The 19,515-nt window shown below is 38.4% G+C and overlaps 1 protein-coding gene across 1 annotated transcript in view; it reads right to left on the bottom strand.

The window, feature by feature from the left end:
- Nucleotides 1-19,515, bottom strand: part of DOCK4 (dedicator of cytokinesis 4) — a 433,780-nt gene that overhangs the window by 47,269 nt on the left and 366,996 nt on the right. The window contains exons 31-35 of the mRNA XM_063098749.1: nucleotides 13,575-13,723; nucleotides 11,768-11,853; nucleotides 6,940-7,035; nucleotides 6,005-6,065; nucleotides 1,774-1,867 (exon numbers count right to left, since the gene is read on the bottom strand). Of these exons, the coding sequence (XP_062954819.1) occupies nucleotides 1,774-1,867; nucleotides 6,005-6,065; nucleotides 6,940-7,035; nucleotides 11,768-11,853; nucleotides 13,575-13,723 (486 nt within the window). The remainder of the gene's footprint in view (nucleotides 1-1,773; nucleotides 1,868-6,004; nucleotides 6,066-6,939; nucleotides 7,036-11,767; nucleotides 11,854-13,574; nucleotides 13,724-19,515) is intronic.

Below are 19,515 nucleotides of genomic sequence, written 5' to 3'. Positions count from 1 at the left end.
CAGGTTTGAACCTAACTGGATTGACTGATAAAATAAAAAAGTCAACATTCTCCGGAAGATCTTAACAGAATCTGGGGTCTCATAATATTCAAAAGGTCTAGGTCCAATCCAAAATCACATGACATTCAAAGAACCAGGAAAATTAAACTCTCAAAGGGAAAAGGCAATTCATAGATACCAATCCCAAAAGATGACTCAGATTTTAAAATTATAGACAGACTGGGAAGCAGCTATTATAACCATGCTCTGTGAAGAAAAGTAAAAGGAACTGAATGAATTCAACTCTTGAATAAATGAAAAGACAGAAGTTCTTTGCAAAGAAATTTAAGCTATAAAAAGAAAATAACCAAATGAAAATTTTAGAACTGAATAATATAGTAACAAAAATAAAAATTTCACTGGGAAGGCTCAGTTGCTGAATGGAGATGACAGAAGAGAATCAGTGGATTTGAAGATGAATCAATAGAAATAATCCAATCTGAACAACAAAAAGAAGAAAAGTTGCAAAAGAATAGAGCCCCAGAAACCTATGGGAAAATCCCAAAGGCTTAACATTCATCTCATTGCAGCCCGCCCCCAAAAGGAGGAGGTTGGTACAGAAAACATATTTGAGGGAATAATGCCTGAAAACTTCTCAATTTGGTGGAGGAAATAAATGTACAGATCCAAAAAGCTCAGGAAACCCAAACAGGTTAAATTTAAAGAAAATCATGCCTGTATATATCATAATCAAACCACTGAAAACTAAATATAAAATCTTGAAAGCAATAAGAGAAAAGTTACGCATTACATATAGGTGAGTAATTTATTTATTTATTTATTTTTTTTGTCCTTTTTTTTGTGTGTGACCGCGCTCAAGCCAGTGAGCGAACTGGCCATCCCTATATAGGATCCGAACCCACGGCGGGAGCGCTACTGCGCTCCCAGCGCCGCACTCTCCCGAGTGAGCCATGGGGTCGGCCCCATATAGGTGAGTAATTTAAATGACTGCGTATTTCTTACTAGAACCGTGGAGGCCAGAAGACAGTGGAACAACATTTTTAAAGTACTGAAATAAAAGACTGTCTACCTAGAATTCTATATCAAGCAAGCATATCCTTTTCAGAGGAAGGTGAAATAAAGACATTCTCAGGTGAAGGAAAACTAGGAAAAATTTTCACTACTAGACCTGCTTTAAAATAAATACTAATACAAATTCTTAGCTTGAATGAAAATGATAACAGAGGGAAACAGGACTTCATGAATGAAAAAAGAGTATCAGAAATGGTAAATATCTGAGCAAATGTAATAGACTATATTTATTCTCAAATTCTTTAAAATAGGTATGACTGTCGAAAGCAAAAATTATGACATTATCTGATGGGGTTTTCAATGTATGTGGATGTAATACACATGACAACTATAACATAAAGTGGTGAGGATAATGGGATCTATATGGTTGTAAGGTTCCCATATTTAACTTGAAGTGGTAAAGCAGTAGCTATATGTAGACTGTGAAAAATCAAGTATATATTTTGGAATCCCAAGAGCAACCTCTAAAAAATTATGCAAAGGGATACAGCCCCCAAAAAATCTCTCTTTCTAAATATACACATACATACATATATAAAAATAAATGGATTACTTAACATACATTCAATTAAAAATAAATATTAATTTTAAAGTAGAAATGCTTAAGTATTCAGCTCTAATTATAAAAAGCAGAAGAGTTATCATATTTAATAAACCAGTGTCCGTCCACTTCCCCCACACTGAACCAAAAACCAGAATTACCTGTAAAGTTCTGTGCTTTGAGATGCAGATCATAGAGTTTGTGGATGTAGCGTATATACATTTCTTCTTTGTTCAATTCAGTCTTATAGAAGTTCTGTGAAAAAAGAGTGCAAGCATGGATAGTACCTCAACAGTCAGGCCTGCAGATATCTGCCTTCTACTCTGCTACAGTTCCATGTCTTGAGCCAAGAGAACTGATGGGTTTTTTTTCCACATAAATGTCTATTTAAAAATGAAGTAAGAAGGCCCAGTGACATATTTTCAATTCAACACTGCCTGTGTTTAAACATTATCTAGCAATTCTGTATAAGCCGGTAATTCTTGGGTTATTACCACTGACTGACATTTCTTTTGCCACTTTATATTATTTTTTGTTAGTTTAACTGTCAATGGACAATCAGTCTGTTCAACTAAAAAAATATTAAAAATATGTAACAGATTAACCCATTTATTAAATTTGCTGATTGACAGTAAAGGATAGTTTCTTTAATTTTAAACTTTAAAGATATTTTGCCCCAAAGAAAAAAGTCCCTAAGACGTATAGGTAAGAACGAGTAAAAACAATGTAGAAGCATTTTTTTCTCTGAAGAATTTTATGATAGAGGATAAATAAAAAGGTTCTTTATTGTTAAGATATTATTTTGCATTTATTTGTTGTGCTGGTGTTTAATATTTTCAGTTTATGTTCAAAACATAAAGGAACTAATAACAAGAGATTTTATTTCAAAGTATTATTATAGGGACATGCTTACTGAAAATATTTTATTTGCTTATTTAAAAAAGTATCTGAATCTTACTTAACTTCTCTAAAATGTTTTAACATTAGTTATCCAATACCCAATTTTTACATACCTGGACACAAATTTGTTGGCATTTTAAAGGCATCCGTATGCGTCTCCTAGTCCATTCCCTTACCACTTTACAAAGTACGTTAGTTCTCATTGAACTTAGTAAACACGGGAGCAAATGTATATGAAGCTGGATTCCAGCAAAAGCCTGATGCTGTGAGTCTCTAATGAGACACTTTTCATAAGCAGATCATTGTACATTATGAAGTCCCTGCTTAAGACACTGGAACTACAATTATTACTTATTGTTGCTGTTTTGACATGGTAGGTGAAAAAAGGAAAAAATAGTGATGGGGGGATAGATCTGCTGACTTGAAGGAGTGACAGGCTTTTCTAAGGAGGAAAGGCTAGTAATTCCAAACGTTTTTGAAGCTGATTAGTTAGACAGGGCTTTGGTAATGAACCAAGCTAGCCACGTGGCTACTTAAATTGTACATGGCTTTGAAGCTTGAGGACCTTCTATCAAATGCTCTTTCTGCCCACTACCTAACATTCTTCAACCTGAGGACTCTGTTAACCTCCAGACACTGTTATTAAGTTGAATGCCTCATACACGATTTTTTTTTTCAGTTTATACCATTATCCTCCCCCTATCCCTCCTGTTTCCTGTAGATGTTGGCATTCTTTAAAAAGCTAAGTAAATAATGCTATTCACATCTGTCCTATTATTATCAAAATCATTTTAATTGTCAAGAATTGTTGTACCATAAACACAAGTCTAACAACCCCACAGCAAGTTTTTACATTATTAAAGGATGATTTGCTCTAATAGCTTTCTGGTAAGAAACAGCTCTCTTTGAGAACAAAATAAGCAATCACTCTATAAATGAATAGTTCTCTTTTTTAAAAAAAAATCTCTCCAGTCAGCAGATGAGAATCTTTCACATATGTCTGGCAAAACTCGTGACACAAAGAACAAAACAATAATTCCATTTCCTGGTATTAGTCATGTCCAACATTACGCATTTCACCAATTTAACACTAGAGTTTAACTCTGCTCTTGTAAGGAAAGCCAGAGCTCTCCTGAAGACAATCTGGAATTGATCTTCCCGAAGAGTTAAGGAAAATCTCTAAGAGGAAGTGAGTAGTTGAGGAGAACCATATTGCTGCTAGAAAACACCAAGAACTTTCCATATGGAGTAAAAGCCAAAAAGATTAGCTTCAAAGTGATACATTTGGTCCTTTAATAAGTATTCTTGTGCTAGTTTGAAATCAGAACAGCTTTCAAATGTTAACATTTTCTATAAGGATTATTCTTGGTCAGTGCAAGCTACCAGGATACATTCCTTGTTTCAAGTGGTTTGTGATCAGGCCACTGATTTTATTAAGTCTGTGGCTTATTCCTGCTGGGAGTAAACTAGAGTAAACACATTTAGGGTGGAGTATTGATTGTTTCATCCAAGGCAACGATCTCTTCTTTATATCAATTGAAGAAATGAACCTCAGGTCTGCATTTGTTTACCTGCAAACAGAAGGCACTTGTGAAAGAAGATGGAGGCAATGGAAGAGGACTCTTTTAGAAAAAGGTAAAGGCTTTGCTTTAAGGTTATTTATGAGACTTTGTGCTTGGAGTTGAGGTAGAGCCAGGGTTAAGGAGACAAACTGAGAAGACTTAATGTTTTACAGAGCATTTGGCTTTTCTTCTCAATGCTGACATATAAGCAGGATGGGGAAGAAACTCAGGCTGAGGGTCTTGACCATGATGAAAGGCTGGCAAAAGTGGGCAAGAAGCTGGGGAAACACAGATAGGAGATTTAAAAGAGGGATGGCTGTGTTCGAGGTTAGAAATAAGTGCTAAGGGGAGAAGTGAATGGGCTGACCAAGTGAGTTTGGGCTGATGGCCTGGAGATTACTGTTGGGTCTGATGACAAAATTATGCTAGAAAGTGCCTAATAATGGGGGCTGGCCTGTTAGCTCAGTTGGTTAGAGCATGATGTTATAACACCAAGATCAAGGGTTGGGATCCCCATACCAGCCAACTGTCAAAAAAAGAAGGGGGAAAAAAAAAAAGAAAGAAAGTTCATAATAAGTGAACAAGATGTTAGAGGATGCTCAGATATCATTATTTAAAAATATAGGGACTGATATTGGAGGTCTCGATGTAACAATTAAATTAAAAATGAGGAAGAAGTGGTGGATGTAATAAAGAAGGATACAGTCCTGTTCTCAGAGATGTAAAACAGTGCAGCAAGAAATCAGGGAAAAAGAGAAAAAGACAGTCACAAGAACGTGAAAGCCCTGAGCTTTGAAGAGGAACTGTGAGAGGCATAAACAAAACAAAACAAAAAGACTGAAACCACTGAGCTAAGAAAAGACAGAAACAAAGTGTGGCCAAAAAAAAAAAAAAAAAAAAAAAAAAAAAGAAGAAGAAGAAAGAAAAGAAAAAAGAAAAGAAAATGAGAAGAAAAAAAAAATTCAAGGTTCAGGCAAATAGAGAACAACATGGCTTGTGAGGGAATCAAATGATCAGAGTAAGAATCAGAACAACTACATGAGTACTTAGAAGAGAAGGTAAGGTTTCACCTATTCTACAACGTGTAGGAAAAAGAAACCATGATGGTCACCAATTTAGTATGAGAAGCAGTCACAAATTCCTGTATTTCAAATCTGATTAAAGGAAACGATCAAAAGCATTAATTTGCCCTATATTAAAATATAAAAAATAATTATCTAATGTGTGGTCATTCTTTTGCTTTGTGGTGAGAATACCATTCTATTTAACAGTTAGTTATGGGACATTTTACATAAATTTTGGTTTGCCCAGGACAGCTTTGGTTTAGCCTGTTATCCTCACATGTTTAATATTACTTGCAAAAATATTCTGCTTGGGTGATAAATTATATGATCCACCCTAGTTATAATGGAAATCTTAATAGTGCTATTATAAATTCAATTTGCAAAGTGGCTGGAGAGTGAAAATTAGTGTGTGAAACAGAAAACTGTCCTCTGTTTACAAAAGAAGAGATCACTAATATTTATGAAAATGTAGAATGCATATAACTCTATGAGAAAGAAAAAGAAGGAAGACAGAAACTTCTACACAGAAGAAACAGGATCTTTATCTGGGGATATTGTGCTTTTTCCTAGGAGGGCCAAGCAACACAATAGGAGAACCCAGCCTCACTCTGGGGTCCCACAGGGGCCTGCTGTTTGAGCTGCTGGGAATGCAGTAGGTGCTCTCTGCAATGTTTGGAGCTGAGGATTTTTCGGGCTTTCGTTCAACCTGAAGCTCACTATGCTTCATTTAAAAACACTTTTGAACTCTTCTAAGATACATCCAGATAACAATACATTGCAGATTAAAAACAAACAAAACACAGTATTTCTTTGGAAAAAAACCAAATGTTAGAATAAAAGGAGGAAAAGGGGAATAGTTTACTAACCAGAAGGCTAACTGTGCAGCCAATCTTTTTGCCATCTACCTCTCCCATTTTCATGCAGTCCCTAAAAACAAAAAGCAGTAGTCAGAATCAAAACTTCCTTCCCAGGGGCAAATACTGTTTGCTCTTTAAGGCAAAAAAAAAAAAAAAAAAAAAAAAAAGTACTGCTGCGGGCAATTTGTAAGACCACAGAGGCAATTTGCAAGTTTCTTTTCAGACAGAGGCTTCAGGGGCTTCAGGGACTCCTGAGCACCAGTTTCCGTTGAAAATTTCACTTCTAGGTCAAGATTGTGTTCCCTCTCAATGGACACGGGGCGCTGGAAGCAATAGGAGTGAAGGTGTGTTATTCTACACCTCCTAAAGTGGGGTGACAAGTAGCTGGTAAGCCTGATCATTCAAGGATAATGAGGGTTTTGTTCTTAAAATAAAACTACCATGCATTTAAGTGGGATGAGCTGCTTTAACAGCTTAAATAACAAAAATAAAAAAAAAAAATTATGTGTATAAAAGTTGACAATGTGGGTTTTAGGCACCCCCTCCCACTACCCGGTCCCTCTTTAAGAGAAAAGCATGGTTATACAATTCTCTGTGACACTGTCCTTGCCCTGATATCGATGGAGTTTACTGGTTCTAGTGGGTAAGTCATAATACCAGAAAAAGATCTCCCCTATTTTTTTTTTTTCTGGAGGATTCTCAGGGACTCTGACAACCCCATAATTCACTAAGACTCTGAAAGAACTATTTAAAAAAAAGAAAAAGCCCAAATTAGAAACTCTGAACTAGCTGGTTAGAAGTCCATTATCTTACTGTGTCAGGTTCTATGGTCTGATTATCAATTCTCTGAGTGATTAAATTCAACTGAGATCTTAATTGTATTCTAACTATTTGATTTTCTAACCACAGCACAGCATATCTGGAAAACGTGGGACTTGGCTTACCTGTAATCTAGCAACCTCTCCATTAGACGAGTTACAGTGGCAATTAATGAAACGCCACTTTCTCTCCATGTTTCCCGCTCAATTTTCTTTAGTAGACTGGAAAAGAAAGGACCCAGGGCATTTTCAACATTTATTTTTATCAGTCACCATGACAACCATTTTACTTTCATCAGTACCTTAAATGCCTTAGCAACCACTGCAACATCTCACAAGTAGCACAATTTGCAAACAATGTCTTACCTAGGATAGGGACCAAATAGTGGAATTCTAATCCAGGAAGCATTGACAAAGCAAATTGATTTTTCAGATTATCCAAGTCATAAAATATGAACACATGCATATAATCACATTTTCAAAATATACAAGCACCTCACAGCTCAAAGACATTTTTTCCCTAGCTTCTCTCTTACACTAACAGAGGCTTGCGCCTTACCACATCAAATAACACTGGGAAAAGCGAAAACAGGAGTACCTCCAAGTTTACTTTTAAGTAAGATCTTGCTTTATTCACATAAAAATGTTTTCCTACCTCTCAGTGGAATGCATCCTCATCCAAGCAATTTTACTGCAATGCAACTGCTACAGGAAAATCCTTGTACAGACGGTGTGACGTTTTGCGTTTTTTCCTTTCACTTAACATTTGCCCACTCAATACATATTATACTATCTGTGCACTCACTCCACAGTTTCATTCATTTTGTCATTAATCACAGAGGGTTTTCTATGTGGTTGTTACAGCAGATTGATGACAAGGACCAAACCACATCTCTCCTCCTACACTTACCCTAACGTTAAGCACCTTGGAGCAGAGGCACTATGTAAACACAAAATAATAACAGTCATAATAATTAGGATCTGTCTTACTTTCACTCCCGCCTCTTGGCAAATTAACAACGCACAGTACTTGGCAAAGGCTTTATGACTGAACTTTCTCCAAAAGACAAAGGTTAAGAACATAAGCTTGGTGAGATAAGGATACTTCCCATCCCCTCTGAATGTGATGATCATTTCTGTCTAGAATCTTGTTTCCCTTTCCTCTTGGTTTCAGGAATAAGACAGAAAATATTTCCTACAAGTGCAATCTAAACCTATCATATATGTACTTAGTAGAAAAATAAACATTAATGAAAAATGTTTTTTCATAGCTTTCTTTTGTCTGTGGTTATGTTTTCTCCCAATTTTCCTCCCCGCTCCCTATCTTTTTTTCTTGCTGTTGCTATTCCAGTGTACACCCTTCTGTCTTATCTCATCTGTTGCCTATGCATCCCTGATCATTTGTTTTTCTGCTTTATTCTAAACTGTTTCCTAGGTTAAGGGTGGAGAGTGCATACAGAAGGAATGGAGTTTGCCCTGACTAATCCTCCAGCAGAAGTCCCCTTAGTTTTAAAATGTGTTTTCTTTTAAAAACCTTTGAACAGCACCTGTTCCAAGCTTAAATGGCAAATTGGTACTGAACTCAAATGAAAATCTGCCTGCCAAAGCAATGCGGGATGATGTAGAAATTTCCCCAAGTAACAGCCCACACCTCATATACTTTAGAGGCTGAAAAACAAAGAACTCCTGTTAAGTAATAATTCTAAAAATACATGGAAACTTCTTTTATGGGCATGAGTTTCATTAATTTGCACAGAGCCTGATGCAGTAAGGAATCAGAGCTACATAATCCCCTCGTAGGGAGTGCCAAAGCTCTGCACAGCCTACTTCCTTGACTAACTCAAGACCAAATGGTGGGATTGAGTCTAGAACCAAATTCATCTGAGTTCTCAGCCAGTCTTGCTCTGTCCATTGGGAAGCTTGTCATTTCTCAGTTTACCTGACACAAACTGAGAAGGAGACACTATCAGCAAGAAGAGAAGAACCTTTTTAGGTCACCTGGGTGAGATTTGGTATTCTCATTTGCTCTGTAATCATGCCCGTGTGCCCGCATTGAGTGCAGAGGGAGCCTATCTAATAACAGTGAAAGGTAGTTTCTCATTGGTAATTGATAAGGCTACTCTGTTATATGCAACAGGCCTCCATAACATAGGGGAGCAGGTAAACCACGGAGCTGCAGGATGACACTGCACACCAGGCTTTTACTCTATGAGAGAAATGAGGGTGGGGTGGGATTTGACCCTTAATCTACCTGTTTCTGTGTCATAACAGGATTATGATAAGGTCATCAGTCTGATATATAACACCTGTGTCTGTGCATGCTCTTCTTAATCCAAAGAGAAGAGTTAGACATCTAAGGTATGGTGTTATATAGCTATTCCTTTGTCTCCAAATGGTAATTAAATGTGTGATTATTAGATAAAGATCTTAAACGAAATGATTTCGAGTCTCACTGAATTATTTAGAGCAACATAGGAGAAAGCAGTATGATGGACTAGGAAAGAACTGAGATGGATATTACTTCTTCTGGAAAGTCCCTGTAGAATCCCCAAGACCATAGGTGGCTTCCTGTGTGCTCCTATAGCACAGTCACTGCAGCACCCCAGCCCTGGAGGAGTGCCTGGCACGCCCCTGTGCTCAAGAAATAAAGCTGATTGAGTGAATCAAGTGGAGCCAGGGTAAGCAGAATTTAGTTCTGATATTCTGCTTATTTCACATTGGTGTCTAGGAGCCACAATTTTAGTGTTATCAAAAATAATAAATCCCACTTATTTCAAAAAGATGTAGTATGGGTAAATGAAGATAATGTTTGGGGTTAAAGAAAGATGGGTTGAGTTCTTAGGAAGGAAGGTACTGTACAAATTTGAAATCTTACTTTAAGGGGCCGATTTTGGCAAGGACTACAATTCAGGAGGCACTGAGCTACTTCCGCTTTTCAGCTTCTGGATAAATTTTAAGAAGTTTTAGGCATGAATTACAGAGAACAATGAAAATCTGTACCATAACGGCGTGTGTTCCTAATTCATAATGTGTGCAGTGACTCATTGTGATTATACTAACTCATTGTGATTTCTATAGCCAAAAAGGCATTTCATTGTTTCCTGAAATAGTTACTTTTTCACTTTCTTTTCTGAGCCCAGGTAGTAATAATATTTAATTATCACTTCAGATTTGATTTATTCCCAATATGCTGATCATAAAAGCATGAAAAATATTTATAGTAGCATTTCTAGTAATATGCTAAAAAATCAACATAAGGATAAAAGTCTCCATTGAATGAATCCGGCATCTTAAAAATAGTCTTAATTATAAGGACTTAATATTTTAATTATTGGTTTGATTCTAATGTCAAGGTACATCTTCTATTTCAAAGTCATATTTATACATAAAGCAATCCAAATTGCATGCTATCAGGGCTTTATTAAAGTAGATAAGAGGCACTACAGAACTATGTGAGTATTTATTAATCTTGTGAATTAATTATAAATAATTAACCACAAATCCCAAAAGATTAATTTCACTGAGTGCTTTCTCATTTTAGTTCTTTGTTCAAACCAAGGACTAGTAACCAAAATAAGAGCAGTTTTCAAAAGCAATTTAGTATATTGGATGAGGTTTTAATCAGAATTCTTGCTAAACTCCAGCTACTATGAAAGACAGACACTTTGTACAATAGAATGAACAAGGGCTTGGTGAATAATTATTAAAAGTTCCAGTTTAATTATAGTATCAAAAGAAAATGGTGTTGTTCAGAGTTCATTACAAGTAACGTACTTTATCACCCACCATCACAACATGAAATCTATATGCTCCTCCTTGGCTTTTCCTTTCAATATAATTTTCTTGAAAGCTTCAAGAATGATTTTGAATCAGGCAAGATGACATCTATCCAACATATAAGTCACTAATAATATTTTTCAAATCTATATATGAATATTTTCACTGTTGTAAATTAATGATTATAAAACAAATTACAGAATTTTGCATTGATCATCAATACTAAAGCATTAATATTTCGTTTTAGGTGATTAGGGGGTATAATACAAATAAAAGTATACTTTGTAATAGAAAAATGTGTCGTTGAATTATTTTTGCACTTCTGAAAGAACTGAAAACATTTCCCAAGGACAATGAGCTAATTCTTCCCTCAAAAAGAAACACTCCGAAAGAATACTGGGTTTGGAAATGGCTAAGATCTATAGGAAGCCAGAGAGAAAAATTTCAGAAGTGAAATCCCAAATCACTAAAATATTCTCACATGTCCTCTCTGACCATTTCAACATACTGCATGAATACTCAGCAGAAGCAATTCATCCTGTGACTGTGATCAGATCCTACCAGTAGGGACAACCTCAAAGTCCCTTTACAGCAGCACTCTACTCTTTCTCTGTCCTCCATGCAAACCCCAAACACAGAACTTGCTAAAAATGATCTGCTTCTGTGATAGTCTAGTAAGAAGCATTTAGGAAGCAATTAATAATGCTGAGCAAACAATCAGTATCCATGCACTAAATCAGGTGTTGAAGAACAGATGCAAACTAGGTTAATTTTCCCCACAGCAAATCAGCCAAGGATATCTTGCTTTGGAAAGCAGCGCACATACACATTACAATCACACCCCTTTTTTCCTCTCCCACTCACAACCTTACTTAAAATCATTACCTTGCAGCAATGGTTTTAAAATTATCAGGCATGAAAAGAGTGAGAATTGTTATGTAACACATATGACCTGTCCTAATCAGAGATTAAAATAAGGAGACATGTCTAATCATCAACATAATAAGATCCATTCGCCCGAGTTAGGCAATTATCCTTTATTTCACACTCCACAAAGACAAAGCATTCCTGTGAGACCCCAGCTGTCTCTGCAGCTCTCAGCTACAGTGGTGCACAGTGGTTCAGTACTGACACCAAGTCCCCTGAATAGAATTGACTTGAGATCAACATTACTCACATACTGTTGAAGAGCTCACGGTATGTTTCATCACCTTTGCCTTCTGACATCAGGCTATCCAGTTTGTCAATTAGCTTGGCTTCCACCTGAAACATACCCAAATATTAGTCTCTCTTTCCTCCCCTTCACAAGTAGGATTTCTAGGCAAACTAAAATATATTTATTTATTCCAGGGAAACAGCCACAGTAAATTTTGTGAAAGTGACATTATCAGCTGTGGTTAATAACAGACATCCCTCTGGAATTCTAGGGGGCTAATTTAGATGGAGTTACAAGACTTCAAACTCCCGGCTGGGTAGCGTTTACTGCTGCCAAAGACATCTATCTATCTGTTGATTCAAACACAAATGCTTCCAGCACAGTTTAAATGTCTGAATTCTTTTTTAGGAGCTTTAAAAACTGGCAAGTCCTATTTCTTTTCCTTTTTCTTTCTTTTTTTTTATGTATAACTATATATAAGAACATCAGGAAACGAACATATCCACATACATTAATTTAAATCTTTGATGTGTTTTATATCTAGTTCCTCTCTCAAAACAGTTTGAGGTTGCACTAAATCTTTGCTGAAGTTGAGAACTTGTCCTATCCATGTACAGATGGTAGAGCTGTAGCAATATTCTAAGTCAGCAATAAGCAGCAGGAAAGAGAAAGGACATATTTCTTGAAAACTGTAGTCAAAACATTTATATTTTCAAGGGCGTTAAGTCCTTTGGAACTTGCATATCAGGAAGGAAAAAATATCTATTCCTCAATATTTCATGTGAGACAGGAGAAGATACAGAAAATAAAAACCCTCTCCATGGACAGAGAGAGTTAAAACAACTGGGGATTGAGAAGAATATTTGACTCTGTCAAAGGACTAAGCCCAATTATTCCTTTAAACTAAATCTCAATCAAGAGACTACGACAAAGGGGAAGGAAAGTGGTTTCACCCAAGTACAATTTTTTAATAGCCTTTTGTTCACCTGTTAGCTGTCTTGAAAATAAATGTATATACTGATACAGGTGAAACACCCATGTTTTTGGCAATAGGAAGGTACTATGTATGCCATCAGATTGGTTGTATAGTTGACAACTATTTCTAAGACTTGAGGAAGGCTTCATTTGGAGAAGCATGGAGGCCAAATCCTGCGTGCACGCAGGTTAGTGCCATGACTGTGTGAACAGATAGCAGGCCTACTTCTCCAACTTGAGGGTCTTGGCATGGAAAAATCAGCTGATTTCTTATGAGATCTGGTTTTGTAATAAGAACGTCTGTCTTCCACAAACTGGAGCACAGCTATTAGAACCTATGTCAACAAGAAATGATAGACTCATCCCCTCGGAATTTCCTTGGCAAGAATTTCCACTGCTTTCTCCTTTAAATTAATTCTCAATGCCTCAAGCAAAAAGCAATAAAACATAGTGCGAATTAAATGCTCAAAGCTAAGCCATTTACCAAATACAATGTGCAAACCACTGAAAGCTCAATGATTTTAAGAATCATTAACCCTCTGATTCCTCTGTGCTGTGTCCAACTGGGAGCAAATAAAGTCTCTGCAAGATCTTAAATATAGGCCTGGGATCACAGAATTTTTCAACTGAAAGGGAATTAAATGTTTTTCCAGGGCTTCCCTGGAGGCTCAGGAGAACATAGGACCAGAGAGCAGTGTGCAAGGCCATGTGGCTTTGGAGTGAACAGGCCAGGCTGGGATCTAGGCCTGCTGTCCCAGTGTTCATTCCCATCTCAGAGCTGAATCTGGAAATCCAGAGATGCTCAAGGAGAAATGAAACTCTTCCAACTGTTCTGAGGAGTACTTTTGCCTACCTGTTTAAAGTTGCCACTCCGTCTCTGTTCCCAGTCCATCATATCATGAAAAATAGGAATCATGACATTCCGAAGGTCTGGCTGGGGTATTAAGGTCACTTCTAGGAAGGGGCCAATCAGGGCAGGGATGAAATGAAGCTTGTGTTCACCTGAATTGAATAAAATACTTGAGTTCAGTATATTTAACCTTAATAAGATTTCATAAAATTAATATTATACAATTTAATATTATACAATATTAAACAAAACTATTGCCACAGTACTTATAATTATAGTTGTTTCCCCAAGCAAGAAAATAAAAGAAATAACACATAAGCTACAAGTAAAAATTTAAATAAATCATCAGGAATTGGTTATGTATATTAATGAATCTTAGTACATTAACATTTTTATGTGGTCATTAAAAATGAGGCTGAAGAAGGATAACAGGACAAAGTTTTCAATATAATTAAGTGAAAAAGCAAGGTACAACACAGTATATACAGAAACATTGTTCATTTAAAAAATATATACAATAGTCTAGAAGATTATATCATGTAATGTTAGCCACAGTGTTATCTCTGGGTGGTGAGATTATGGAAGATTTTTATATAAGATTTTTCTTGTGTTTTTGCTTCTTTACATAATAAACACACAGCCTAAATAAAAATCTAAATGGTGCCCCCTCAAAGGAATATAATCATTTTCTGAAAAGACGAAAACAACAATAGTAAACTCAAAATGGTATACAAGGGTACTTCAAAAAGTTCACAGAAAAATAGAATGAAAAGATAATACAAATCCTTCCACAAACTTTTGAAGACCCCTTGTATTATTAAGTGCTATTAGATGGTATTGATAATTCAGAGGAAAGGAAGGTGGGGGTGGGATGGACATAGATTATTTCATGTAGCAGCTGGGTGTTAGATCCATTACTCTAACATTCTTATGTTAAATCTCATACAGTAGTCTTTATTTTCAAAAAAAGAATACTGCATGTTATGGAAAATGCACTCTTTCCCCAGAGCTAACCTTCAGCATCACAGCTGAAAGCATATGATACCGAGAGCATCCGCTCAGAGCCTACAGAACAGGCTAGGAGGGTGAGCAGAAGACAGCTGGCTTCGTGATGGAAGGTAGTTTTCTTTTCTAACTTTGATCTTCCATAGTGAGGGTTGGATACAAACAAAATCATACTGTCCCCAGTTACTCACCGATTTCAGAGTAAATGCCTGCACATGAATGATAGTTTTCTCTATTTTGCTTTTTGTACTAGGAGGCATTAAAGTGGCTCCAGCGCTCAGACATATACGTGCAAGTGAAACTATATATATGCAGGGTGCAAATGTATAGTTTAAACTTATATTGACTTGAGAAGGGTTTTTAAAGGAAAGAGAACATGAAAGAAAGAATTTGGAGAGAGGGGAGAATGATGGATGAGATCAGAGATGGAAAAACCCACGTGGGTGTTTGTGTTTGCTGTTTTTTGTGACTGGAAGTGCCCTGGGATTCATCAACTGCCTTCACAATGTGGCCCCCATCCCTAAATCATTGCCTAAAGCTCAGTGCTATGGGATATCAGCAGGAGCATGACCAAGTCACAAACAAGCTTTTCTTTTTTTAAATTTATTTTTATTTAACTTCTCAATATACATTGTAGTTGATTTTCGTGTCCCTTTACCCATTCCTCTTTCCCCCCTCCCTCTCCAGACCCCTCCCTCCCACTACATCATATCTGTTCACTTGTCTTAACAAGTTCAAGGAATTCAAGAATAAGCTTTTCAAATCTTGGCACAGAAAGTAACACTGGCAATAGTTTAGCCCTTGAGTAAAGTGGGTACAAAATGATTTCTGGACAATCAGTGAAACTGCTCAAACATTTCAAAGCCAAATTCATGTGTTTTTTTCCCTTCAGGCTAAAAAGTACAGCATAAGGAAACAGTTTCTGATTAATTCTACCCCATGGTATTCATTCTTTATTATATCCTCAGACCGTATTTCTATTATGACAAAACTCTCTGTATGTCAATCACATGGAAGAAATGCTAGTGCATGTAGCTGAATACTCAGAAAATATGAGGGGCCACGTTGTAGTGTTGCATGTTATTGACATGACAGAAGGGTTTTTGGAAAGACTTCTCTACAGTCTATGACCCAGAGAGGCCATGGTATCCTCTATGTTTTTACATGTCAACTTTCCTTGACAAGTCATTACAGCAGTCAAAGCAATGATATGAATTTTTCATTATTTAAATTATTATAAGTGCAAGGAGAGAGAAAGCAGTGGTGGGCACTTCTTTCCTGTACATGTTTTGATAAGGGAAAAATTATTCACTTAATAGTGAGCTTGTAAACTGTGGGGAATGTAAAGATCGTAAAAATATACTTATGTGTTTTCTGTATTTCCATTTCACTAAATCATCCAGTCAATCTATTTAGTCATTCAGTGACTCAAGAAACAGGAATGCCAAGTGTATTTTGAATACTCTATTAGGAGATATACTTGCAAATTGGTAAATCACAGCAAATACCCGGGATACTGCAGAGATGTAAATCTAGTATCAAGGAACAACAAAGATGGTACAACTCATTCCATCTGGGGAAGTGAAGAAAGCTGGAGGTGCCATTTCACCTGGATGTGGTGGACAAGAAGAAGCTGGCCTAACACATGGGTTTAGGGTATTCCTGGAGAGGCAACAGTATGTGCGGGCCTGCCATGCCCGAAGGTCAGCGTGGCCGGGGTCAGGGCTGGGCGAGGACGTGCTGGCAATGAGGTGGCTTGGCTTGTACACCGAGCTGGGCGGGAGTAGGGGTAGGGCAGGTTACCTGTTGGGGATGGAGGTTATTCCTGCTTTATTTTGTAGAACTATAACCTTGGGAGTAGTGTGGAAGACGGGCTGTACTGGGGAGACTGATGCTGAAGGGCCAGTTAGATTATCCAAGTAGGTATGATAAAGACTGGTCCAAAAGCAGCAGCCATGGTGACGGACAGAAGAGGCCAGATCTGAGGGATATTCCTGGCCTGAACGTAGAGTGTGAGTGAGAGTAAACACTGTGATTAAAATGAGACCAAGTTTACAGGAGAAGGAGCCAATTTAAGATGAAGGGAGATACCATCTAACCCCAGTTAGGATGGCTAAAATCCAAAAGACTATGAACGATAAATGCTGGCGAGGCTGCGGAGAAAAAGGAACTCTCATACATTGTTGGTGGGACTGCAAAATGGTGCAGCCTCTATGGAAAATGGTATGGAGGTTCCTTAAACAATTGCAAATAGATCTACCATACGACCCAGCCATCCCACTGTTGGGAATATACCCAGAGGAATGGAAATCATCAAGTCGAAGGTATACCTGTTCCCCAATGTTCATCGCAGCACTCTTTACAATAGCCAAGAGTTGGAACCAGCCCAAATGCCCATCATCAGATGAGTGGATACGGAAAATGTGGTACATCTACACAATGGAATACTACTCAGCTATAAAAACGAATGAAATACTGCCATTTGCAACAACATGGATGGACCTTGAGAGAATTATATTAAGTGAAACAAGTCAGGCACAGAAAGAGAAATACCACATGTTCTCACTTATTGGAGGGAGCTAAAAATTAATATATAAATTCACACACACACATACACACACACACACACAAACCGGGGGTGGGGGGAAGAAGATATAACAACCACAATTATTTGAAGTTGATACAACAAGCAAACAGAAAGGACATTGTTGGGGGGGAGGGGGGGAGGGAGAAGGGAGGGAGGTTTTGGTGATGGGGAGCAATAATCAGCTACAATGTATATCGACAAAATAAAATTTAAAAAAAAAATAAATATAAAAAAATAAAATAAAAGAAAAGAAAAGAAAAAAAAAATAAGATGAAGGGAGGATAATGACTTTAGTGTGGGGCATGTTTGAGGTACTTCTGATATTGGAGACTCCAGCAGACAACAAAAGCCTGGTCTGGGGCTCAGGACAGAGGTGACGGACTGTTTCAGAACCATCAGTGATACATGGGATTTGATGTCATCATAGTGAATGAAATCACTTTGGGAACAAGTAACAAAACGTAAGAGGCACACAAGAAGCAGCAAACCTGAGCATGCCAATTCCAGGACAAATGGTATGTGGAAGGATGGAGAAGAGAGGCTTTCAGAAGTAGGGAGCGACAAGAGTATCAAATGTGGTGACTCATTAATAACAACAGCTGACACCTGTAAGCACTTACTCTGTGGCAGGCGTTGCTCTGGCTGCTTTACATATACAATTTCATTTATTCCCCACAACAGCTCCAAACAGTAGGAACTATCAACCTCACACTTACGGAGAAGGTGACTAAAATCCTGGGAGGTTAAGCAACTGGCCCAGAGTCACTCTGCTAGTAATTAGGGTGGCCAGCATTTGAAGATAAGCAGGCAGGCTCTAGAACAGATTCTTACCACGATCCTATGGATGGGACTCAACATGGGCCTTTAGACTTGGCAGAAGAGGAAAAGGAGGGGAAACCTGATTACAGAGTTCAAGAGTAAAAAGAAAGGGAAAAGGTGAGCTGGCAAGGACTGCCAATTTCTCCTCTAAAAGGCATCTGAGGGCAAAGGCAAGAAAAGTAGATAAGTCAGGAACTTGAAGGGGTGGGAAGGAAGAGGGATTTTCTCTTACTGATGGGAGAGTGAGGTCACACATGTCATCTGGCTGGTGTCCTGTCCTTTGCGGGAACTATTCGTCCAGTGTTCCATGTGGGTAGGAGTGGGTGTGGGAGCCCTCATTCCACCGCCCCAGCCTGAGAGGTGGACAGAGCCTGGGCTGTGCCAGGAAAAAGCTTCATCCCCGGCCCCAGGCACTGGTGCGTGACAGGCACATCACTCAGCGGGGACAACCTGTATCCCTGAGGGACTTGTCTGAAAGGGCCCTCAGGAAAGAGAAACAGGCTTGAAGCAGACGGAAGCCATTTCCCCCTGCAGGGAGAGAGCGGGCCTGAGAAGAAAGTCAGGACCTGGAGTGGAGGAGAGCTGGGAGACGCGTGCCCCGAGGTTTGTGCCCACGAAAGCAGCCATGCCCGAAGCCAGAGCCGCCTGCAGGCTTCCCAGCCGCACGAGACAGGATCTGTCTCTAACACTAGTTTAATCCGGATGTTCCGGGCCTTGACTTTGTCCAATGTGACCAGCAGTGCTGTGACACATCAGTTAGAATGTAAGCAACAGTTCTCTCTGTCAAAGACCCTCTGAGCAGCGTCTTGCCCACCCCCTGAAGACCAATAAGCAAGAGATGGAGGCTCTGTGTTAAGTCCATGGGTTTGAATTCCCTCCAGATTTCTATCCACCTGGAAGAGGTGCCCTTGACAGAGGCCACTGGTCTCAATTACTTATACATCGATGGTACCTAGAGGGCTTTTGTACCAACTTCTCAACCACAGTCTTTGATGTTATCCCAGGGCTGTCTAAGACACCTGCCTCAACTAAGGACTAGATGTCCTTGCCCTTGCCCTGCGTGTCATCAGGGATCAAGGCAACGTGCCTGCCCCTCCTTCAGCTGGTACAGACACAGCGCCCTGGAGCGTCCATGAGGTGCCTCGGTGTTGGGACTGGGCACTCCCCAGAGACCTCACTCCATCCGAGAGCTGCCCTCTGTCACAGCTGGGAGCCGTGCTGGTTTTATCTTGGGTTTAGCTTCAGTGTGAGTTAAAGTGTGTAGACAAAGCGCTGTAGACAGGAATACAGCCCTGGACACAACCCGCAGGCCCCTATCCATCTGAAAGTCCCTCAACCTTATGTCACTGAAGTCACACAGTCCTTTCCTCCCCTTTGAGGTTTCATCAAAGGTAACAACTATTTCTCCCCATCTCTGCATTACTTATCCATACCCATCATGTGTGAGGAAGAAACAGCTTGAAATTCCTTTTGCATTCCCACCTTTACTTTTGAGCCAGCTAATCCTTTGTTTTTCCCCAAAGACTACTCAGT

This window comes from Cynocephalus volans, chromosome 6 (assembly GCF_027409185.1).
Source record: "Cynocephalus volans isolate mCynVol1 chromosome 6, mCynVol1.pri, whole genome shotgun sequence".
Taxonomy (NCBI): Eukaryota; Metazoa; Chordata; class Mammalia; order Dermoptera; family Cynocephalidae; genus Cynocephalus; species Cynocephalus volans.
This window is presented reverse-complemented; position numbering and strand designations above follow the sequence as displayed.